Below are 25,926 nucleotides of genomic sequence, written 5' to 3'. Positions count from 1 at the left end.
TGATAACAATATGCCTCATCTCGACATGCCCCTATCCCTCCTCTAAAAAGAAACTTTGAAACTACCTCTTTCACCAAGGTTTTGATAACATGTCTTCTTAATATTTCCTTATATAAATTGTTATTGTACTTTCTTTAACAACCAATGAAACGTATTTAATTACTTTAAAGATTTTGGTCAGATGCAACTTGCTCCTGTTGCGACTTCAATCACTGACAATCTTATTACATTGAATTTCCTTCCTTGACAAATGGAAAATGGCAAGGGTTGCAAGCAGAAGATCTGGTGGTCAAAGGGACACTAACAGAGGTTAAATTTCCATTTACCTTCTTTGTCTATCCGAAACCCAAACTCGTCATATTGGATTTCTGAGTCCTCCACAGAGTCTTTCTTCTGAAAAGAAACCAGAGCAGAGGTGGATAAGTTCCATACAATGTTTTTAACCAGCAGCTCAACATCCAAGGGATGCGAGACTGTAAAAGATGACAATGTTTCAACCGGCTTCACTAATTGCCAAAGTAAGTTCTACTGCCAAGATTAAAAGAAAACAAAATACAAGGGAATTTGTTCTATGCAATGTTAGCATTCAAATACAATAGTAATACTCCTTTAGAGACGACTACAATACAACAGCAGGGATGCACAGCTGAGACTGAAGAAGGATCTGGTCAGACTGCATCTGGATTATAGGGAGCAGCTTTGGGCCTTGTATCTAAGGAGGGATGTGGTGGCGCTGGAGGGGATCCAGAGGTAGTTTACTGAGAAAGATCCCGGGCATGAAAGGCTAGTCATATGAGGAATAGTTGAGGTCACTGGGTCTGTGTAATGATGAGAAGGGATCTCATTGAAGCTTACAGAATACCGAGAGGCCCGGGCAGTGTAGACACGGAGAACATGTTTCCACTAGTGGGAGAGATTAGAACCCAACAGCACAGCCTCAGAGTAAAGGGACAACCATTTAGAATTGGGGCAAGGAGGAATTCCTTCAGCCAGAAGGTGGCGAATTAGTGAAACTCATTTCCACAGAAAGTTGTAGAGGTCAAGTTATTGAATGTATTTAAGGCAGAGATCGAAAAGTTCTCATTTAGTAACAGGATCAAGGTTATAGGAAGACGGCAGGACAATGGGGTTGAGAAACATTAACATGATCAAATGGTGGAGCAGGCGATGGGCCAAATGGCCTAATTCTGCTCTGATAACTTATGGTCTGTAGCATTAAGGCCAGTCCAGCAAAGGAGTCTTCAATCTTGGGGCGGTCACTGCTCCAGTGGTTTATGCTGGAACTTCAAAAGGAAAATGTTTGCAATAAGCATTCTTCAGATAGTTGCAGGGAGCACAAAGGGTTTCTAAAACCTCCCGCAGCACTTTTGAAAACCTCTTCAAGGTAACAGAATTATCCAAAGATCAACCAAAAAATTGCCGATCAGATTAAATTCCAATAAATAACATCTCTACATAAAGGGCAGCAACCAAGACATGAAATAGAATAGGCAAAACATTGCAGACGCTGGAAATCTACAAACAAAAATAAACAGAAAATGCTTGAAATACTCAAATCAGCAAATCAGGTAACTTCTGTGAAGAGAAAATCAGGATTAATCTTTCATGTCATAACCTTTCAGAAATGTGAACTCTGTTCAAATCTCCACAACATTCTTAACTCTTGGTACCAATGAAGACAACCATCCCTGGCTGTTTGTCCTCCCCAGAAGAATGTCCTGCAGTCAATTCTGTATAAAATGGTTAGTTAAATAAAAGCAGAGTTATGTGGCAAAATTGACACTAACACAAAGTGCGCAGTGATTTGGCAAACAGGATGGCTGAATGCTCTCCTTTACTGCAACGATTATATAGACCAGTACAGCACAGGAACAAGCCCTTCAGCTCATTATATGTCCGCCAATCACCACCTTCCCCAACATGGTTAGCATTCCTCCATTTCCTGCTTGTTCACGTGCCTGTCTAAATGCCACTTAACACTGCTATCATATTTCCTTCTGCTATCTCCACTGGCAGCACGTTTCAGGCACGTACCACCTCTGTGTAAAGAATTTTCACATCTCCTTTAAACATACACCAGCTAGTATGTGACATTTCTGCCCTTGGGAAAAAAAATGACAACTATCCATCCTATGCATGTCTCTCAATTTGTCACAGAGTCATAGACATACAGAGCATGGAAACAGACCTATCAGTCTAATTCGTCCATGTTGAGTTGATATCCTAAATAAATCTAGTCTCATTTGCCAGTCAGTGGGACAACATTTGTCATGCACAAAAGCCATGTTAACTATACAGAATAATAAAATGTGAGGCTGGATGAACACAGCAGGCCAAGCAGCATCTCAGGAGCACAAAAGCTGACGTTTCGGGCCTAGACCCTTCATCAGAAGGGTCTAGGCCCGAAACGTCAGCTTTTGTGCTCCTGAGATGCTGCTTGGCCTGCTGTGTTCATCCAGCCTCACATTTTATTATCTTGGAATCTCCAGCATCTGCAGTTCCCATTATCTCTTAACTATACAGAATCAGTCATTGTCTTTCCAAGTACACAAAAATCCAGTACCGCAGGATTAATAGAACATAGAATAACACAGCGCAGAACAAGCCCTTCAGCCCGCAATGTTGCGCTAACCTGTAAATTAATCTAAGCCCCTCCTCCCCTACACTATCCCATCATCATCCATATGCTTATCCAAGGACTGTTTAAATGCCCCTAATGTGGCTGAGTTAACTACATTGGCAGGCAGGGCATTCCACGCCCTTACCACTCTCTGAGTAAAGATCCTGCCTCTGACATCTGTCTTAAATCTATCACCCCTCAATTTGTAGCTATGCCCCCTTGTACAAGCTGAAGTCATCATCCTCGGAAAAAGACTCTCACTGTCCACCCTGTCTAATCCTCTGATCATCTTGTATGTCTCTATTAAATCCCCTCTTAGCCTCCTTCTCTCCAATGAGAACAGACCGAAGTCCCTTAGCCTTTCTTCACAAGACCTTCGCTCCAGACCAGGCAACATCCTGGTAAATCTCCTCTGCACCGTTTCCAATGCTTCCACATCCTTCCTGTAATCAGGCGACCAGAGCTGCACGCAATATTCCATATGAGGTCGCACTAGCGTTTTGTACAGTTGCAGTCTGCCTTCCTATTATTCTTCCCAAAGTGAATCACCTCACATTCATCCGTATTAAATTCCATTTGCCACCTTTCGACCCAATTCTGCAGTTTATCCAAGTCTCCCTGCAACCCACAACATGCTTCCACAGTCTACCACGCCACCGAATTTAGTGTGATCTGCAAACTTACTAACCCATCCACTTATGCCTGCGTCCAAGTCATTTATAAAAGTGACAAACAGCAGTGGTCCCAAAACAGACCCTTGTGGCACACCACTAGTGACCTGACTCCAGGCTGAATATTTTCCATCAACCACCACTCGTTGCCTTCTTACAGAAAGCCAGTTTCTAATCCAAACTGCTAAATCTCCCTCAATCCCAGTGCCTCTGTATTTTCTCCAATAGCCTACCATATGGAACCTTATCAAAGGCTTTACTGCTGAAGTCCATGTACACCACATCAACTGCCCTTCCCTCATCCACATGCTTGGTCACCTTCTCAAAAAACTCAATGAGGTTTGTGAGACACGACCTGCCCTTGACGATTCCCTGCAATAACTTGGCAAATACTAACAGAAGGCTTTTTTTTGGAAGAAGCGTCTCGACCCAAAACCTCAACTTTCCTGCCCCTCTGATGCTGCTTGGCCTGCTGTGTTCATCGAGCACTACACCTTGTTATCTACTAACAGAAGGCACACTGTTCCCTTCCTTTTCCTTACCACTTTTTTAAAAAACTACGTTAATCAACCTTCAGTCTTCCAGCAGCTTACCTAGTAGATAAAATAGCAAGGGGCCCAGCAATCACTTTCCTAGCTTCCCAGAGTCCTAGGGTATACCTGATCAGGTCCTGAGGATATATCCACCTTTATGCATTTTAAGCCTGAGAACTACGACCTGTTCGGATGAAAAGTTTAGAGTTACTCAGCAGAGAAAGTGGCCCTTCAGTCCAACTTGGCCAAACCAAGCAGACATCCAAAACTGATCTAGTTCCATTTGTCAGCATTTGTCCCATATCGCTTGAAACCCTTCTTATTCATGCATCCATCCAGATGCCTTTCAAATGTTATTTTACTGACCTCCTTCACTTCCTCTGGCAGCTAGTTCTATCCATGACACCTTCTGCACGAAAAAGTTGTCCCCCTCCCACCCCACCAAAGTCTCTTTTAAATTGTTACCCTCTCACCTTAAACCTATGCAGTCTAGTTTTGGGCTCCCCTTCCCTGGGAAAAAGACCTTGGCTATTCACTCCATCCATGATTTTATAAACCACTTATAATGGATATCCATCAACCTCTGACGCTCCAGGGGCAAAGAGCCTCTCCCTATAGCCTGGTTTCATCCTTGTACATCTTTTCTAAACCCTACTGCAAGGAGAGCAGAACTGAGCACAGCATTCTAAAAATGGCATCAATGTCCTGTTCAATCACCACATGACATCCTAACTGCTATACTCAATGCACTGGCCAATGAAGACAAGCGTGCCAAATGTAGTCTTTACGACCCAATCTATTTGCATCTCCATTTTCAAAGAACTATGCACCTACACCCCTAGGTCCCATTGTTTGGCAAGACTCTTCAGGGCTCTACCATTGGCTGCATGAGTCCTGCCCTGATTTACCTTATCAAAATGCAACACTTTAACATTTATCTAAACTTCATCTGCCAGTCTTTGGCCCATTAGCCCTTCTGATCAAGGTCTCACTGTACTCTGAGATAACCTTCCTCATCGTCCACTACACCACCAATTTTGGAGTAATTCCACAATGAAATCTAAACCATTTAAACAGCACTGATCCTTGCAGCTCACTGCTGGTCAAAGGCCTTCTGTCAAACCTCCAATACTACCCTCTATCTCCTACCTTTGAACTAATTTTGTGTCCAGTTGGCTAACTCCCCCCGGATTCCACGTGACCTAATCTGGCTAAACAATCTGCTTTGTGAACCTTGTCGAAAGCCTTGCTAAGTCCATACAGACAACATCTACTGTTCTGACTTCAAAGTTTTTTGTCACTGCATCAAAAAAAAACTCGTCAGTGAGACATTATTTGCCATGCACAAAGCCATGTTGATTCTCCCTAATCAGTCCTTGCCTTTCCAAATGCATTTAATTCCTGTCCCTAAGAATTTTCTCCAACAACTTACCCACTGCTGACGTCAGGCTCACCAGTCTACAGTTCCCTGGCTTTTCCTTACCACCATTCTTAAATAATAGCATCAACATTGCGGCAGCACGGTGTCTCAGTGGTTAGCACCGCAGCCTCACAGCACCAGGGACACAGGTTCGATTCCAGCCTTGGGTGACCGTCTGTGTGGAGTTTGCACATTCTCCCCGTGTCTGTTTCCTCCAGGTGCTCCGGTTTCTTCCCACAGTCCAAAGATGTACAGGCTAGGTGGATTGGCCATGCTAAATTGCCCGTAGTGTTCAAGGGTGTACGTGTGTGTTATAGGGGAATGGGTCTGGGTGGGATACTTCAAGGGGCGGTGTGGACTTGTTGGGCCGAAGGGCCTGTTTCCACACTGTAGGGAATCTAATCTAATCTAATCACTAGCCAGTCTTCCAGCACCTACCTGTTGCTATCGATGGTACAAATATCTCAGGAAGGGGCCCACCAATCTCTTTCCTAGCTTCCCACAGTTTTGGAACACACCCGATCAGGTCCTGTGGATTTGTGCACTTTAAAGCACTTCCTCCTTTGTAACATATACACTTTTCAAGAAATCACTATTTATTTTCCCAAGTTCTCTAGCTTCCATATCCTTCTCCACAGTAAATGCTGCTGTGAAATATTCATGCAGGATCTCACCCATCTCCTGCAGTTCCAAACACAGATGGCCTTGTTGATCTTTAAGGGCCCTATTTTCTCCTGAGTTACTCTTTTGCCCATTAAGTATTTTTAGAATCTCTTTGGATTCCCTTTAATCCTGCTTGCTGAGGCTATCTCGCGTCCCTTTTTTACACTCGTTTTCCCTATTAAAGTGTACTCTTACCGCCCTTACACTCCTCCAGGGAGTTGCTTGATCCCAGCTTTCTATACCTGGCATTTGCCCCCTTTTCCTTGACCAGAGCCTTAACTTCGAGTCATCCAGCTTTCCCCATACTTAACAGCCTTGCCCTTCACACTAATAGGAACAGTCTGTCTCTGAAATCTCGTTATCTCAATGTTAAAGATATCCCACTTTCCAATCATCCCTTTACCTGTAAACAGTCCCTCCCAATCTAAGTCTCAGTCACTTGCCCTGCTTTATTTCCTAAGAAAAGGTCCAGTTTTGCTCCTTCTTTAGGAGATACATCCACATATTGAATAAGAAATTTTCTTGTACACACTTAAATTCCTCTCCAAGCAAGCCCTTAACACTATGGCAGTCCCAGTCTATGTTTGGAAAGTTAACATCCCTTACCATTATAACTTCACTATTCTTACAGATATCTGAGATCTCCTTACATATTTGCTTCTTAATTCCCCACCAACTATTGTGGTGGTGGGGCGGAGGGCGCGCGGGTGCATAGTACACTCCCAATAAGATGATCATCCCTTTCCTATTTCTCAGTTCCACCCACATAACTTCACAGGATATTTTCCCAGGAATGTCGACCCAGTACAGCCGTAACGTTGTCCTTAACCAAAAATGCCACTCCCCCTCCTCTCTTGCCCCCCTTTCTATCCTTCCTACAGCACCTTTAGTCTGCAACATTAAGCTGCTAGTCCTGCCCCTCCCCGAGCCACATTTCCGCAATAGCTATGTTATCCCAGCACCATTTTTCCAACCATGCCCCGAGTTCAGCTGCATTATCTGCCTCTTGCAATGAAATAAATGCTGTTTCATTTATCAGTCTTACCTCATTCTCTGCCTTGCTCTTGCCTGCTGTGACTATTTAACTTGCTCCCCTTCTCTACTGTACTAGGCACAGACATCTCTTTTCTGACTCTCTCCTTCAATCCCACACACCCTCTTACTAAATTTAAAGCCTCTGAATAGCACTAGCAAATCTCCCCTCAAGGATATTGGTCTCCTTTCAAACCAGGTGTAACCCGTCTTTCATTTATAGGGAACCTTCACCACAGAAGAGATCCTAATGATCCAAAAATATGAATCCCTGCCCTCAGCGATGGATTCTCTTCCCTTTCCTCCTTTTTCTACTGTCACTAGCACATGGCACCTGGAATAATCCAGATATTACTGTGCTCGAGGGCCTACCTTTTAACCTCCTACTTAATTTCTTGTGTTTACTTTGCAGAACATATCCCTTTCTCTTCCTACGTCATTGGTACCAACATGTACAACAACCTTGGGCAGGCACAGTGACTCAGTGGTTAGCACTATTGCCTCACAGCGCCAGGGACACTGGCTTGATTCCAGCCTCAGGTAATTGTCTGTGTGGAGTCTGCACATTCTCCCTATGTGTGGGTTTCCTCCAGGTGCTCCAGTTTCCCCCCAAAGTCACGTAGGTGAAGTGGACTGGCCATGCTAAACTGACTATAGTGTCCAGAGATGTGCAGGCTAGGTGGGTTAGCTGTGGGGAATGCAGGGTTAGAGAGGTAGGGGTGAGTCTGGGTGGGATGCTCTTCAGAAGGTCGTGCAGACTCGATGGGCCAAATGGCCTTCTTCCACACTGTAGGGATTTTAATGAACCTTTTGCTGGTAACTCTTGCCTTTGAGAATATTCTGCACTCTCTCCGAGGCATCCTTGACCTTGTCACCAGGAAGGAAATACCCATTTTGACATTTCCCTGTCTACAGAGTCCCCAGTCACATGCAGTCACTTGGAACCTGACATATTTCCCATTGCAGTAGAGCAGTCCCAGTACCAGAAACCTGGCTGTCAGTGCTATAGTCCCCTGACAATATACAAAACAGCGTACTTATTTTGACAGGGATAGCCTCAGGAGACTCCTGCTCTACCTGCCTATCTCTCCTAGGTGTAACCCATTCATCTGACTGTACCTGCGGTTTTACCACTTTCCTGAAACTGCCATCCAGCACAACCTCCAGAACTCCTGTAAATTCCTCATTGCCTCTAACTGCTGGTCCAACTAATCTGTGCAATCCGATAGGATTCGCACCCAAACACACTTTCTGCAGACAATTTCCAGAAACATTGAAATGCTCACTAGTCTCCTAAATCTGTTGGGAAGAGCACATCACTCTACTAAAAGCCATCTCTGCACTTTAAACAATCTACAGACCCACAATATATGCAAAGAACAATTACAACACACTTTCTCAAAAACTCCACATGAGCACAGTCTTATTGCTCAAAAACACTATTCTGGGATAACTTTTATATTAAAAATTTACTGCAGAGATAGATTATCAGTAATACAGAAAAATATCCTTACCCTACTCATTTTAAAGGTTTATTTATAAATTTATAAAAGATTTAAGTTTTATCAGTCTTGAAACCAAACACTGAGCTGATCAGGCTGTGAAATCACTGATCACTCCCAACTGCTGTAGTCGCTTAAGGTCAGCAGCGAAACTGCATTGCACTCGTTGTTTGGCAGATCTCCAGAGATGTCTGTAATTTCACAGTTGGCTGTGAAAGTTCGCTGCTTGATTCTTTTGATATATTCTTGTTGATCTCTGACCCCTCCATGTGGTCTTTCTCTCAAAATATCATCTCCTGCCCTCTCTCTTTCCTCCCATTTAAAGTATCTTTTGTTAAATATTTTAAAAAAGTTACAAAAGCAATGCAAATCTTACAAAAACAGTAATTACTGCTCAATGAAACTGAGGAAATCAGCTCCAGCGCTGAAAAACCTTTTAAAAAATGGCATTTAGAGCCAGGATCCTCTCCCAACCACCATTCCCCCCCCCCCCAACCAAAAAAATCGGACTCAAAACGTTAATGCTGCTTTCTTCTTTACAGATGCTGGCAGACTTGCTTAGTTTTCTCCAGTTGTTTTTGTTTTAGATTTCCAGAATCCACAATTCTTTGTTTTACATTAATGTACATTTTGCCTTGTTTCTGTACTATGACTAACTAACCGAAGATAGATAAAGACAACTTTAGAACCATAGAAGCCACAAAATGAATATTTTTCAACAGTATTCACTCTAGAAAACGACAATGTTGTTGAGGAGAATACTGAGATACAGGCTACTAGACTAGGTGGGATTGAGGTTCACAAGGAAGAGGTATTAGAAATCCTACACAGGGTGAAGATAGATAAGTCCCCTGGACCGGATGGGATTTATCTTAGGATCCTCTGGGAAGCCAGGGAGGAGATTGCTGAGCCTTTGGCATTGATCTTTAACTCATCATTGTCTACAGGAATAGTGCCAGGCGACTGGACGATAGCAAATGTGGTTCCCCTGTTCAAGAAGGGGAGTAGAAACAACCCTGGTAATTATAGACCAGTGAGCCTTACCTCAGTTGTTGGTAAAGTGTTGGAAAAGGTTATAAGGGATAGGATTTATAATCATCTAGAAAAGAATAAATTGATTAGGGATAGTCAGCACGGTTTTGTGAAGGGAAGGTTGTGCCTCACAAACCTCATTGGAGTTCTTTGAGAAGGTGACCAAACAGGTAGATGAGAGTAAACCGGTTGATGTGGTGTATATGGATTTCAGCAAGGCGTTCGATAAGGTTCCCCACAGAAGGCTATTGTACAAAATGCGGAGGAATGGAATTGTGGGAGATGTAGCAGTTTGGATCGGAAATTGGCTTGCTGAAAGAAGACAGAGGTTGGTAGTTGATGGGAAATGTTCATCCTGGAGACCAGTTACTAGTGGTGTACCGCAAGGGTCGGTGTTGGGTCCACTGCTGTTTGTCATTTTCATAAATAACCTGGATGAGGGCTTAGAAGGATGGGTTAGTAAATTTGCAGACGACACTAAGGTCGGTGGAGTTGTGGACAGTGACGAAGGATGCTGTAGGTTGCAGAGAGACATAGATAAGCTGCAGAGCTGGGCTGAGAGGTGGCAAATGGAGTTTAATGCAGACAAGTGTGAGGTGATGCACTTTGGTAGGAGTAACCAGAAGGCAAAGTACAGGGCTAATGGTAAGATTCTTAGTGGTGTAGATGAGCAGAGAGATCTCGGTGTCCATGTACACAGATCCTTGAAAGTTGCCACCCAGGTTGACAGGGCTGTTAAGAAGGCATACAGTGTTTTAGCTTTTATTAATAGAGGGATCACGTTCCGGAACCAAGAGGTTATGCTGCACCTGTACAGAACTCTGGTGCGGCCGCACTTGGAGTATGCATACAATTCTGGCCACCGCATTATAAGAAGGATGTGGAAGCGTTGGAAAGGGTGCAGAGGAGATTTACTAGGATGTTGCTTGATATGGAGGGAAGGTTTTACGAGGAAAGGCTGAGGGACTCGAGGCTGTTTTCATTAGAGAAGGTTGAGAAGTGGCTTAATTGAAACATATAAAATAATCAGAGGGTTAGATAGGGTGGATAGGGAGAGCCTTTTTCCTTGGATGGTGACGGCGAGCACGAGGGGGCATAGCTTTAAATTGAGGGGTGAAGGATATAGGACAGATGTCAGAGGTAGTTTCTTTACTCAGAGTAGTAAGGGAATGGAACGCTTTGCCTGCAACGGTAGTAGATTCGCCAACTTTAGGTACATAAAAGTTGTCATTGGATAAGCATATGGACGTACGTGGAATAGTGTAGGTTAGATGGGCTTCAGATCGGTATGACAGGTCGGCACAAGATCGAGGGCCGAAGGGCCTGTACTGTGCTGTAATGGTCTATATTCTAATCCATACAATGTGGAAACAGGCCCTTCAGCCCAACAAGTCCACACCAACCCACAGAGCATCCCACCCAGACCCATCTCCCTATAAACCACCTAATCTGCACATCTCTGAACACTACAGGCGAGTTAGCATGGCCAATCTATTTCGTCTGCACATCTTTGGACAGAGAGAAAACCAGACCATCCAGGAGAAAACTCATGCAGACACGAGGAGAATGTGCAAACTCCACACAGACAGTAACCTGAGTGTGGAATCGAATCTGGGTGCCTGGCGCTGTGAGGCAGCAGTGCTAATCACTGAGCCACCGTGCCGCTTTACAGGCATGAGCCTTTAGATTCATCCTGGCTGTAAAATCAAAGCAACAAAACAGAGTTAAAATTGAATCTGATTTATAGAATGAGATCCACTCTCACCTGGGAGTATTTAGTCAGTGTATCCTGTGGCCACATGCTGGGAGTCAATGCTGTAAACGAGCCACTGACTGAAGGCGCAAAATTCCCTGTCGAAAAAGATCAGACATATAGGATAAATATCAGGATACCTGCAGCAAGAAGGCAAGGACAAGCAGATATTAAATGCTATCTAGGATGATTTGAGAACAGAAAAATAAAAGACAGTTTTGCACCCAATAAGGAACAATCATTGACATCAAGGAAAGGCTAAAGTCAACTTGTGCACTGAAAGCACCCACAATGTTGAAATGGCCAGATAATCCAATTCAATAATATTCACTGATGAATAAATATTGGCCTTCATGCTGGTAAGAACACTCTCAGAATAGATTCCTGCAATCTTTCACACCCATCTGACAGGGTAGGTGGGTTCTTGAATTTCTTTCCCGAAGATTGCATCTCCAACAATGTGGCACATACTCCATACTTCAATGAGACAGTCTGCCTTGATGTTTTGTGTTCAGGACCTGGGCTTGACTACAATACGCTGGCTCAGAGATGATAATACCACCCACAACTGACATAGCCAGCAAGAAAGCAGTTAAAATGCTACATTTGTTTCAGTAACCCTGGGGTAGGCAGGAACAAAAACACCAGGTAGAATGCCCAACATGAAGGAATACCCTGCTCGAATTCGCAGTTTCTAAACTTCCATATGAAGGACAACCACTACGGTGTGATAAGAGAGAGCTGCCAAGGCCTAAAGAAGTTTGGCAAAGGAGACAACGAGATGTCAGCAGTATCATTTCAACTTGGTCCTTGAGCATCGAACCATAGCACCACACGGTGCTTTCCAGTTCTCATTAAATACCAATTCTAGTAGTTTCAGACAACTTCAGCAATCCTGTGTAAACTTTCTGAAATTTGCTGACCATGTTTGTTACTTGTGCCTGAAAAATAATCAAGGATTAATGGGAACAGTGCCCATTGTAAAGTACCACATACAGTTCATCTTGTTTTTGAGGACTGCTTGAGTTTTGACAAGGGCCACTTGGGAGCAACATTTTGCTTTTGTAGGGGCTTCTTGCCCATTCTCAATAACTTCTTCGGTAGGGGTTGCAGTTATTTACTAAAAACACATTTTGTATGTGTTTGGGTGTTTGGTGGATTTAGGGCTCACCTAAAGCAGAATTAGAAGAATTGATCAACATTCACAATAACCATCAATGGTTCATCAAGCTTAAGTCCGTAGCATGTGTTGCCTTTAAATTGGCACAAGGCAAAAACAGTGAACACAACAGGCCAAGCAGCATCGGAGGAGCAGGAAGGCTGACATTTTGGGCCTAGACCCTTCTTTGCTGTGTTGATCCAGCTCTATACCTTGTTATCTCAGATACTCTAGCATCTGCAGCTCCTACTATCTCAGGAAAATGTTTGATGTCATTTCCTTATATCTGAGACATATCATCATAAAAAGGGGTGGAACTAAAATAACTTTACTGCAGTGAGAAGAGGAGTCAGGATTAGTCAGCCTGAGTGAGGCCTAAATCAATACCAGCTGTGTCAGGAATTTTAAGTGTTCAAGCCAAGTCACAGTGACCATGGTCTTGAGCAGTCTGCCATCATGGATGGGGCAGGGGGCAGGGGGTAGGGGGTAGGGGGTAGGAACAGTCAGTTTGTCTGATGAACTTACTGATTTCTTGGAAGAATTAGCCATGCAAAGGACTGAAGGCAGAAGGATGTTTTTGTGACTACAGACCCGTGTCCGCGGGGATTAGTGTTGCTGCCACTGCTGTTTGTGATATATATAAATAACTTCAACGTGAATATAGGAGGGCTGATCTGAAAATTAGTGGGGTAGTATCGCATGAGGAGGATAGCCTTAGACTACAGTAGCATACAGATGAGCTGATCAGTGGCAAATGGAATTCAATCCAAAACTGAGAGGTGAGGCACTCAGGCAGCGTAAAAAAGGCAAGGGAATAGAAAGTCATACAGCACAGAAACAGACCCTTTGGTGCAACCAGTTCATGCTGAAGTAGTCCCACTTGCCTGCTTCAAGCGCATATTCCTTCAAACCTTACCTACACTTATCTAAAACGTCTTTTAGACATTTTAACTGTGCCCAGGGTGAATGGAAGAACACTGGAAAGCACAGAAGATCAGAGGGTCATTGGTATGTGTATTCACAGATTCTGGAAGGCAGCAGATGAGTTAAATATGGTGGTTAAGGTGGAGTATGGGATATATGCAGGCAGCAGGACAGGTAAATACGGCAGTTAAGGAGACACATGGAATACAATAGGCCATTTGGCCCATTATGACCAAAACAGCTCTCTAAATGAACACCATGACAGTGTCATTCTCCTGACTTTTCCTTTATCCTTCCACATTACTTCAATAGAAACAAATCACTCAATGCCCTTTTGAATGCCTTAAGTGAACACGTGTCCACCAAACTTTCAGCCTATGCATTCCAAACATTAACTATCAGAGTGAAAATGCTTTTTCTAAACTTTGTGTCTTTTCTAAGTAACTTTAAAGTCATGCCCTCTTGTTTTTGATCCTTTTTCTAGCGGGTACAGTTTCTCTCTATCTACTCTGTGACATCCATTCACAATCTTTACAACTTCGTTCAGATCTCCACTTTTTCTCTTGAAAAGTAATTACCATTTGCATATGTGTTGAAAAATTAAACTCACATTTATTAATATGGAAATGCATTTGACACCCATTTTGTAATTTTGTTAATTTGTTGCCACACATCAGTAATAACCCTCCTGAATATTGCGTCATCTACAAATTTAGAAAGACAGGATACTTTAGTTTAAATAGGTCACAGTATAAAGTCCACAAAATGACAGTTGAACATCAGGTGTTGTGTTGATTCTATGATCCAGTCAAAGAAACGATGTCCTGTCTCACAAGGACAAAAGGCACATTCCAGCCTCAATATTTGATTGCATATTATCCTAAAAAAATCAGAAGGCATTCCTGAATTGAATGGGTCTTTTGTAAAAAAAATAATTTTAACCTATCCGGGGGGGGGACGGAATATCATAATCAATGATACAATAACACGGTATCACAGAAACACAGTAACGTGTCTGGGCCATTGCCTCCCCAAACGGCCAATCATGCTAACCCCATTTCCCTGCTACCCTTCTAAGTCTTTCCTATCCATATATTCATCCAAATGCCTTTTAAATGTTGTTAATTAACCCACCTCAACCACTTCCGCAGCTCATTCCATATACATACTATCCTCTGTGTAAAAAGGTGCCCCTTAGGTTCCCATGTATTCTTTCTCTTCTTACGTTAAACTGATGCCCTGTAATCCTCGATTCCCCAACCCTGGGAAAAAGTCTGAGTGTATTCACCCTACCCATGCGTCTCATGATCTTCTACACTTCAATAAGATCCCAGCTCAGTCTCCTATGCTTGAAAAAAAAACTTCCTAGCTTGTCCAGTGTCTGTCTGTAACTCAGCCCCTTGAACAAGGGATGGCAACATCCTTGTAAATTTCTTCAGCACTCTTTCCAGTTTAACTCTAATCCTATTCTTTAAATTTTCTGATCTCAGGCAGCTTAAAAGGAGATAAAAGTTATCATCAGTTCCCTTTGAACCCAACCATGTCAGAGACCATGAAAAAGGTTGCAGCTCTGGGAATTTGGGATGACAGAACAGAGGGTTGGTTTGCAGTATCATTATACTATGAACCTAAGACCACTGTCTTAAACTGTAACATGTACTCAATTCAGTTCTGGTCACCAAGCCACCAAATAAATCGCAATAGGTCAAGAGGCTGACACCTACACCTTTGGCATTGAGTTATGAGGAAAGATTCTGAAATGCAGACTCTTCAGAAACAAACATGAGGGAGCATTATAGAAATACACAATAAAAAGTGCAGAAGGATTACTTTGAGTTGAAGCAAAATATAGGACAAAAAGACACAGGTATGGTTAAGTAAAAGCTGAAACTATAATAGAAATTGCTTACGAAACTCAGCAGGTCTGGCAGCATCTAGGAAGAGAAAGCAGTGCTAACATTTTGAGTTGTGGCCCTTCTTCAGAATCTTCAGCTTCTGCAGAGTTTTGTTCTGGTAAAAGCCGATTCTATACTAACATCCTAAAGCATTCCTTCACACTGCAGCTAATCTCTGGGGGGAAAAAAAAAGACAAACACTCTGGAATTCTTCCAGAGATTGCGTGACTTGGGGGTCAATGTAGGCTCTGCAAAGTGCAACCTCACTGGTTAACATACTTGAATGGAATTGACTGCAACATGGAACTCTTTTTGAGCAGCCCTATGATCCACTAGACTAAAAAAATGAATCACACAGCATGGAAACAAACCCTTCGGTTCAAACAGTCCATGTCGAACAATCCCGAACTAAACTGGTCTCACCTAACTGCTTTTTCAAACATTGCAATTGTACCTATATCTACCACTTCCTCAGAAAGTTCATTCCACATGCCAACCACCCTGTGCAAAAAAAATTGCCTTGTCTTTTTTAAAATCTCTCCTCTCACCTTAAAAAAGTGTACCCCCTAGTCTTGAAATTGCCCATCTTAGGGAAAAGACAACTACCATCAACTTTATCTATACCTCTCATTATTTTATAAACTTCTATCAGGTCACCTGTCAACTACCTACACTCCAGTGGAAGAAACTCCCAACTTATCTAGTCATTCCTTAGAAGTAAGACCTTTCATACCCAGCAACATCCTGGTAAATTTGTTCTTAACCTTCTCCAGCTTCATAACATCCTTGCTTTAACCGATGACCAGAACTGGACACAGTATTCCAGAAGAGGCCTCACCAATGTCCTATACAATCTTGACATAACATCCCAATTACTACACTGGAAGGACTGAGCAATGAAGGCAAGTCTGCCAAATGCCCTTTTAACCATCCTGTCTATACGTGATGGAAACTTTAAAGAATTATGTATCTGCCCCTCGGTCCCTCTGTTCTGCAACACTACCCGAGGCCCTAACACTAACTGTTTAAGCCCTACCCTTGCTTGTTGTACCAAAATGCTATACCTGACATTTATCCAGATTGAACTCCATCTGCCATTTTTCAGCCAATTGACCCATTTGATCAAGATCCCTTTGTAATCTTAGAAAACCTTCACTGTCCACTATGCCACCAATTTTGGTGTCAACTGCAAACTTACTAACCATGTATTTTATATAAATAATTTGAGTGAGAGTATAGATGACAAACAAAAGAGGACCCAGAACTGAACTACTGGTCACAGGCCTCCAGTCCGAAAAGCAACACTCCACCATTACTCTCTATCTCCTGCTGTTTAGCCAATTATGTATCTAATTGGCAAGCTCACCCTGAATCCCATGTGACGTAACTTTACTAATTAGTCTATTATGTGGAACCTTGTCAAAGGCTTTACTAAAATCTAAATAAACAATGTCTGCTGTTCTGCCATAAATCTTTCTGGTAACTTCCTCAAAACAAAAACTCAGTCACCAATCTGGGGTACATTAGATCAGGTCTGGAGATTTATCCACCTTTATATTCTTTAAGACCTCTCAAACTTCCTCTTCTGAACTGTTTTTAAAACAAAAAGTTTATTTTTCTGCAATCTCTACAAGCCAATTCTTTCACCACAGTAAAAACAGTTCCAAAGTATTCGTGTAGTATCTCCCACATCTCCTGGGGTTCAACAAAAAGAAACTTCCTTGATCTTTAAGATGCCCAACTCACCCTCTAGTTATCCTCTCACTCTTAAATGTATTTGATGAATCTCTTTGAATTATCCTTAACCTTATCTGCAAATGCTATCTCATATCCCCCTTTGCTTCCTGATTTCTCTCTCAAGAATGCCCCTATACTCTATATTGATTAACAGATTCAATTGAACCAAATTGTCTATATATAAAAAAAGTTCTCTTTTATTCTTGACTAGAACTTCAATATCTTTATTCATCTGTTGTTCTCTAATTTTATCAGCCTTACCCTTCGCTCTAACAGGAACAAAATGCCTCTGAATTCTTGTCATCACTTTAGAACATAGAACATAGAAAAGTACAGCACAGTACAGGCCCTTTGGCCCACGATGTTGTGCCGTGGATTAATCCTAATCCAAAAATAAAATAACCTGAACTACATTCCCCTCAATTCACTGCTGTCCATGTGCATGTCCAGCAGTCGCTTAAATGTCATTAATGACTCTGCTTCCACGACTACCACTGGCAAAGCATTCCATGCGCTCACAACTCTCTGGATGAAGAACCTCCCTCTGACGTCTCCTCTATACCTTCCTCCTAACACCTTAAAACTATGACCCCTCGTGGCAGTCAATCCTGCCCTGGGGAAAAGTCTCTGGCTATCGACTCTATCCGTGCCTCTCATTACCTTGTACACCTCGATCAAGTCACCTCTCTTCCTTCTTCTCTCCAGAGAGAAATGTCCAAGCTCAGTCAACCTCTCCTCGTAAGACAAGCCCTTCAGTCCAGGCAGCTTCCTGGTAAACCTCCTTTGCACCCTTTCCAAAGCCTCATCTTTCCTCTAATAGGGCAACCAGAACTGGACACAATGTTCCAAGTGTGGTCTCACCAGGGTTTTGTAGAGCTGCAGCAAAACCTCGCGGCTCTTAAACTCAATCCCCCTGTTAATGAAAGCCAAAACACCATATGCTTTCTTAACAACCTTATCCACTTGGGTGGCAACTTTGAGGGAGCTATGCACTTGAACACCAAGATCCCGCTGTTCCTCCACACTGCCGAGAATCCTGCCTTTAATCCTATATTCAGCTTTTAAGTTCGACCTTCCGAAATGCATCACTCTGCATTTATCCCAGTTGAACTCCATCTGCCATTTCTCAGCCCAGCTCTGCATACTGTCAATGTCTCACTGAAGCCTGCAATAGCCCTCGATACTATCAACGGCACCTCCAACCTTTGTGTTCTCAGCAAACATACTAACCCACCCCTCAACCTCCTCATCCAAGTCATTTATAAAAACTACAAAGAGCAGAGGTCCACGAACAGAGCCCTGCAGGACACCATTCAGCACTGACCTCCAGGCAGAATACTTACCATCTACAACCACTCTCTGCCTCCTGTCAACCAACCAATTCTGAATCCAGACAGCCAAATCACCCTGTATCCCATACCTCCTGACTTTATGAATGAGCCTGCCGTGAGGAACCTTATCAAATGCCTTGCTGAAGTCCATGTACACCACATCCACTGTTCGACCCTCGTCAACCTGTCTCGTGACCTCCTCAAAGAACTCAATAAGATTTGTGAGGCATGACCTGCCCCTCACAAAGCCATGCTGACTCCCTTTAATCACGCTATGCTTTTCCAAATAGTCATAAATCCTATCCCTCAAAATTCTTTCCAAAACCTTGCTGACCACAGACGTAAGACTGACTGGTCTGTAATTTCCAGGGATTTCCCTATTCCCTTTCTTGAAAAGAGCAACAACATTTGCCTCCCTCCAATCTTCTGGTACGACTCTCATGGAGAGTAAGGAAGCAAAGAACTTCGCCAGCGGCTTAGCCACCTCCTTTCTCGCTTCCCGGAGCAACCTAGGATAAATCTGGTCTGGCCCTGGGGACCTATCAATCTTCATGTTCACCAAAATTTCCAGCCCATCAACTTTGTCAATCTCGATCTGTTCAAGCCTGTTTCCCTGCTCCTCAAAGTTCTCATTCACAATAAGGTCCCTTTCCTTAGTGAAAACCAAAGCAAAAAACTCATTTAAGGCTTCCCCTATCTGCTCAGATTCTTGAGCACCTCCCGCTTGTCAGACATCCTTTTACCAATAACAATCTACTCCACTCAACTTTTGAAAGATCTTGTCTCATACCATTAAAAATTTGCCTTGTTCCAATTAAAAGCTTTAACTTTTATGGAAGGCTTATTCTTTTCCATAACCATTTTGAAACTAATAGAATTATGATCACTGGACCCAACTTTTATATCAGCGACCAGCCCTGTCTTATTGCCCAAATGGAGGTCGGGTTTTGCTCCTTCTCTAATAGGACCATCCAAGTATTGAAAAAAGAAACTTTCTTCAGCACATTTGACAAATTCTTCACTATCCAAACTTAACATTATGGCATTCCCAGTCAACGTTTGGAAGATTAAAACCTCTATTATTACAACCTTATTATGCTTACATATATCTGAGATCTCCCTACATATTTTTTTCTCAATTTCTCTTACAACTGGAGGGGGGGTAGCGATTGTACAATCCCATCAAAGTGAACTTTTCTTTCTTATTTGTAATTTCTACCCAGATATTTTCACTGGATGATTTTTTTCAGAAATACCTTCCCTAGTTACAGCATTAATGCATTCCTTAATCAAATAGGCCATTCCCACCCCCTCCTTTTCTATCCTTCCTATAGCACCTAAGCCAGTCTTGTCCATCTCTCAGCCAAGTTTCTATAATAGCTATGACATCCCAATCTCATATTCTTAAACATGCCCCAAGTTCATCAGCCTTACTTGTAAGGCCCTTTGGCACAAAAATAAATGCAATTTAGCTCTTTAGAGTTACTACAGTTGTATCTGCTATCACCAAAAGGTGCGTTCTTACACAACATCGCATCATTGAAAACCACACTATAGAAATAATGGGGCCTATGGGGAAAACGGCTTGGGGCAGACAACCAAAATGTATCACCCAAAGTCACCCAAAATCCTGACATGAAAGGATTGCACAGTTTGAATAGATGTTTAACTCATATTTAATAATGAAAATGTTTTTAAAAAATGTCAAGGTGACTTGGGGGAAGGAGGTATTGAGGTTGCTCTGTTGTTAATGCAGGGGCTGAGGGTCGTCACCATTGTCAGCACGACCTTCAGGTGCAGTTGTGGTTGCAGGGTTAGGGCAACGAATAGTTAATCCAGAAGTGGATGGGTGTGGCTCATTGTCTTCTGACCGTTTCTTGGGAGTTGGCTTAAAAATGAAGTCCAGATTTTGTTGCTTTGCTCTCTTACTCTTTCATGAAAAAGCTGTTGATAAGGCACCAAATAAGATCTTCTTTCATGAGCTTCTACCCTGCTGCATTCTGCTATAAGAGGTGCAACTGCTTCTCAATTTCTCTCAGGATAGAAGACAAAACAGACGGAGAAAGCTCTTGTGATGCTACATCCTGGACTACTTCATCTTCCACTCCAGCTTCCACTTCCCCCTCAGCAACGAGTTGTTGCAGATCAGCTGTACAGAGGCCTTCACAGTGGGACTCAAGCAGCTCTTCAACATCCTCACTCTCCACTTCTTCAAATCCAACTGGCATTGCAAGATCAACAAAATATTCTTTGATTGTTGGGAGCTCCACTGACAGACAAAAGGCTTTAAAATCTTGAAAAAAATTTGGGAAAATCTTCCACCAAACTGTATGTAAGCAGTTGATACTGGCATCACCCCAGGCCTCCACTAAAATGTTAATTCCATTCTTGATGCTAAAGCCATTCTAAGATTGAAGAACACTGTCTTTATCCCCCTCAGTGACTGCAATGAGCCTCTCAAATGTATGTCGTAAATAATGAGCTTTAAAAGCTGCTATTGCACCCTGATTGATGGGTTGAAGGAGACAGGTGGTATCTGGGGGTAGAAATAGCACTTTGATGTTGTCAGAAAGCTCACTAATGGTGAGAGGGTGGCTTGGCACAGTTCCAGGATGAGGACGATCTTGCAATCCAAATTTTTTTTTTCAGCAATACTTTCTAAAAACATCTTCCAAAACATCAACAACAAGATCCTAAAAAATTGCCCCATCATCCAACATCTTTTACTTGGCCCAAAGTAGACACCTACAGTAGAATTAAGGTAACCTTTCAAGGTTCGCGGGTTGCAGGGTTTTACAACACCACAGGCTAAAGCTTTCAGTCTCCACTAGCATTAGCACCCAACAGCACTGTTATATGATCCTTCCTCAGCTTAAAGCCTGGAGCACGTGTTTCATTCATAGAAATTTAGGTTCTTGATGACATTCACTTCCAGTATAAACCTGTCTCATCCAAACTGAAAATCTGATTTAAGTTGAAACCTTCTTTGTCAAATCATTTTTTGTTACTGTAGGAGGAAATGCCATTGTATGCTCCTCATCTGCACTGGCAGCTTCGCTACACAACTCTACATTATGAAAAGCATAGCAGTTCTTAAAACCAACAAACCAGCCCCTAGTAGCGCTAAAGGCAGGCACATGTGCAGGCAGCACAGTGTGGAGCTTGAGGAACACAGCTGGTCAGGCAGTATCAGGGGAGTAGGAAAGTTGACGTTTTAGGTTAGGACCCTTCTTCAAAACTGGAGTGGGGGAAGGGAACTGGGAAATAAAGAGAGGGAGGAGGGCTGGGGCTGGGGAAAGGTAGGAAGGATGGTGATAGGTGGATGCAGGTAGGGAGTGGTGGGGCGGATAGGTGGGAGAGAAGGTGAACAGGTTGTGTCAGGTCAAGGACGTGGGAGGAAGGATGGGTGGGGCTGGGGAAAGGTAGGTGGGGTGGTGATAGGTAGCTGCAGGTAGGGTGTAGTGGGGAAAGGTTGATGGGAAGAGTAGGGTGGATAGTTGGAGAGAAGATGGACAGGTTGTGATATGTCAAATGGAGATGAGAGGGAGAGGGAGGGTTAGACATGGGATGAGGCCTGGGGCTGTGGGGGGCAGCTGGTGGTGGCGGCAAGAATTTGAAACTGGTGAATTCTATATTCAGGGCATCAGGCTGTAGGCTCCCAAGTCAGAATATGAGGTGTGGCTCCTCTAGTTTGCATGTGGTGTCATTGAGGAGGAGGCAACCCATGCTGGACATGTCATCAAGGGTTTGGGAGGGAGAGTTAAAATGATTGGCAGCCAGAAGGTGTTGATTATTGCAGACGCTCCACAGGACAGTCCCTGAGTCTGTGCTTTGTCTCCCCATGTAGAGGAGGCCACTTAGGGAGCAATGGATACAGTAGACCAGGTTGGAGGATGTACAGGTTGGATATGAAAATTTTGCTTTGGGCCTTGGTTGGAGGTGAGGGGTGAGGTTAGGGGCATTGGTTGGAGGTGAGGGGTGAGGTTAGGGGCAGGTGTAGCACTTCCTACAGTTGCAGGGAAAGATGCCGGCATGGTGGGGTCAGTGGGGAGTGTGGAGCATACGAGGGAGTCACAGAGTAAGTGGTCCCTATGAAAGGTAGATAAGTGTGGGGCGGGAAATATCTCTGTGGTTGTGTAGGTCGGATTGTAGGTGGCGGAAGTGGCAGAGAATGATATACTGGATGCAAAGGTTAGTGGGGTGGCATGTAAGGACCAGGGAGATTCTGTCTTTATTTTTGTTGGGGATAGGGGTTTGAGGGCAGAAGTGTGGAAAAAGCAAGAGATGCAGCTGAGGGCATTTTTGATCACCGGAGAGGGTAAGTTGTGGTCCTTGAAATAGGAGGAGGACATCATCTGTGATAGACCTGGAGTGGAACACTCCATCTTAGGAGTGGATGCAGCAGAGGAATTGGGAATTAGGGATTGCATTCTTCCGGGTGGGTAACTGGAGGTGTAGTCCAGGTAGCTATGGGAGTCGGTTGGTTTGAAATAGATGTCCATGTTGAGGTGGTTACCAGAGATTGAGACAGAGGGGTTCAGGAAGGGGAGGGAGATATTGGAGATGGTCTTTGCGAATTTGAGGTTGGGATGAAAGGTGTTAGTAAAGTTGATGAACTGCTCAAGCACCTCATGGGAGCGTGAGGCAGTGCAGATACAGTCAATGTAGTGCACCAAGTGGGGGGGGGGGGGGGGGGCGCTAACGTCAGTGTAACAACAGAAAAGGGACTGTTCCACGTATCCTATGAAGGCATAGGCAGGCATAGCTCAGTCCCAAACGGGCGCCCATAACCACCTGTACATCCTCCAGCCTGGTCTATTCTATCCATTGCTCCCGATGAGGCCTCTTCCACATTGATGAGGCCAAGCGATGGGGCAGCTCCTGGACTGTTTTGTGGAGTATCTGCACTCTGTACGTGATAGCTGACAACCATTTTAATTACCCCTCCCACTCCCTGGATGACATGTCCTTCCTGGGCCTCCTCCAGTGCCACAATAACGCCACATGCAAACTGGAGGAGCAACACTTCATATTCCACCTCAGGAACCTACAGCCCAATGGCCTGAACATAGAATTCACCAGTATTAAAGCCTTCCCTCCCCTGGCCTCATCCCACATCCAAACCTCCCTCTCATCCTGACACAAGCTGTCCATCTTCTCTCCCACCTATCTGCTCCACCCATCCCACCACTCCCAACCTGCATCAACCTATCACCATCCCTTCTAACTTTCCCCAGCCTCACCCTTCCTCCCTCTATTTATTTCCCATCTCCCATCCCACTCCCATTTCTGAAGAAGGGTCCCGACCCAGAACATCAACTTTTCTACTCATCTAATGCTACCTGACCTGCTGTGTTTCTCCAGCTCCACACTTCATTGTGTCTAACTCTAGCATCTGCAATCCTTGCTATCTCCCAGGCACATCCGCAGGATTTTCAGCTTTTTTTGTTAGAGCTTCATAAATTGATAAAGCTTTCTCTTTTATGGTGAGAAAGGTGGTCCTAGATTGCTTTTTTGTTTAATCTTCTATCCACACCCTTAGAAGCTGCTCCATCTCAAGTTCCTTTGTGAGTGACTTCACAGTTTTGCAAGCACTCAGACTTGTTTCAGAAATACAGCCTGCGTTAATCTTTTCTGCATTGTCTCTAATGGTGCATAAAACAGACTCCTTTATTCCTGTTGCACGAACTATATCACATTGTCTCATTACGCTCAAAACACTTCATAACATCTCGCTTCTCTTCTAGTGCGATTGCCTTTCTTTAACAACCAAGGGAACTGCGGATGCTGCAAATCAAAACAAAGTTGCTGGAAAAGGTCAGCAGGTATGGCAGCATCTGTGAAGGAGAAATCAGAGTTAACGTTTCGGGACCGGTGATCCGAGTTCCGAGGATGGGTCACCGGACCCGAAACGTTAGCTCTGTTTTCTCCTTCACAGACACTGCCAGACCTGCTGAGCATTTTCAGCAACTTTGTTTCTGTGCCTTTCTTTAACGTTCACCACTGGCAAGTTAAATCACCAGATTCTCCTTGCTAACATACTTGTCACTTTGTCCTCGCAGTTTTTAAACGTTTAGAAACGTGAAAACTCCATACACAGTTGCCCGTGGATGGGACTGAACCCAGGTGCCTGGTGCTGTGAGGGAGCAGTGCTAACCACTGAGCCACTGTGTTACCCCAAAACTTGACTCTAGTGGGACTTAAACCCACAATCTTTGAATTTCAACACTTTAGAAGTTCAATATGCTCTCCATTGTACCATACAGCCACACAGTTCTAAATTCCTCCTTTCTCCTTAGGTTTGTAGTACAGGCAAAACCTAAAGTGCCATACCTGAAGACATTTTTCCAACAAATGTATATTTTCTTGCTTTACAAGCTCCTCACGTGCGTGTGTTTTTCTTGACTCCGTTGTTCAGTACACTAGGAAGAAGAAAATCTAATCAGTAAGATGTGGAGATGAATGTAGGTTTGAATCTATTAAATTGACTATGAGAAATCAAACTATCATCAGCCTCAGTTCAGTCAGATAAATCTCTCAGCAAACCAGAATTCTCAGCACAGACAATATTCCAAGCACTATATCAAATTAAACTCCTGCCTCATTTTAGCTAACCATACCTGAACTAAAAAAGGGACAAAAGGAAGAGCTGTTACCAGGGTTACTCTCGGGCCCATTTCTATCATATACTCATAATATGTCAAAGGACCAATCTGAATGTCAATTCTTGCAGGACTGGAGTGAGTCACACGTTCAATACAGTGTACTTCTGAAGTAAAATCTGCAAAGGCTGCTTTGTTCTGTTGTGTTATAAATTAGGAAACAGTAAGGATGGCAAATGCTGGAAGCTAGAGTCAATAAATGTGGACGTAGAAAAGCACAGCAGGTCAGGCAGCATCCAAGGAACAGGGAAGTCAATGTTTTGGGCTGAAACCCTATGTCAGGATTGGGGAAGGCGAGGGAGGATTGGGAAGAAAATAACAGTAAAATACTGTGGATGCTGAAAATCTGAAATAAAAACAAATTGCTAGGAGAAACATCAGCAGGTCTGCCAGTATATGTGGAGAGAGAAAACAGAGAGTTAACATTTCACGACAAGGTGACTCTTCACAACCAAAGAAGTCATATTAGACTCAAAATTCTAACTGTTTCTCTCTTCATTGATGCCACTAGATCAAATGAATTTTGAATTAGGTGTTGAATTGAATTAGATTTATTGTCACATGAAACATTTACAAGTAGCTGCTAAGGGCGTTATCTTAGGTACAAAGGTACCTAGGTACACAATCTTGGTAGAAAGCAGGAAAATAAAGAAAATAAAGTTAAAATGTTAAACATTACAGTCCTTCTTATTAAAAAGTAGAAAAGCAAAAAAAAAAGTTAACAGATCAACACCATAGTCCATAAGTGCCCAGCTATGCTAGGCTCACAGTCCTCACAAGGGCTCAACCTATCCCACTCCAGGCTTGCCCCTGTCCCTGCCGCCATCCTAGGCTACTTACTCTCGCTGCTTTGCGGCCTGCTGCAGCTCCTGCTACTGCCACTGCCATGGGAAGTCCATTCCTGACCCCTTCACCTTTCGGGCTGCTTGCTCCCAGTCTGTGTTTTTAGTTTGGGAACAAACAACCATTTCAAAGAGGTTTGAAAACTATAA

At 43.4% G+C, this 25,926-nt stretch overlaps 1 protein-coding gene across 2 annotated transcripts in view; it reads right to left on the bottom strand.

Annotated features, from left to right (window-relative positions):
- sgsm3 (small G protein signaling modulator 3) overlaps nt 1–25,926 on the bottom strand; it is a 195,703-nt gene that overhangs the window by 137,857 nt on the left and 31,920 nt on the right. For both annotated transcript variants that reach the window (XM_048521343.2, XM_048521344.2), the window contains exons 2-4: nt 24,606–24,694; nt 11,239–11,324; nt 327–393 (exon numbers count right to left, since the gene is read on the bottom strand). In XM_048521343.2, the coding sequence (XP_048377300.1) occupies nt 327–393; nt 11,239–11,324; nt 24,606–24,615 (163 nt within the window). In that variant the 5' untranslated portion in view covers nt 24,616–24,694. The remainder of the gene's footprint in view (nt 1–326; nt 394–11,238; nt 11,325–24,605; nt 24,695–25,926) is intronic.

This window comes from Stegostoma tigrinum, chromosome 38, assembly GCF_030684315.1.
Source record: "Stegostoma tigrinum isolate sSteTig4 chromosome 38, sSteTig4.hap1, whole genome shotgun sequence".
NCBI lineage: Eukaryota > Metazoa > Chordata > Chondrichthyes > Orectolobiformes > Stegostomatidae > Stegostoma > Stegostoma tigrinum.
This window is presented reverse-complemented; position numbering and strand designations above follow the sequence as displayed.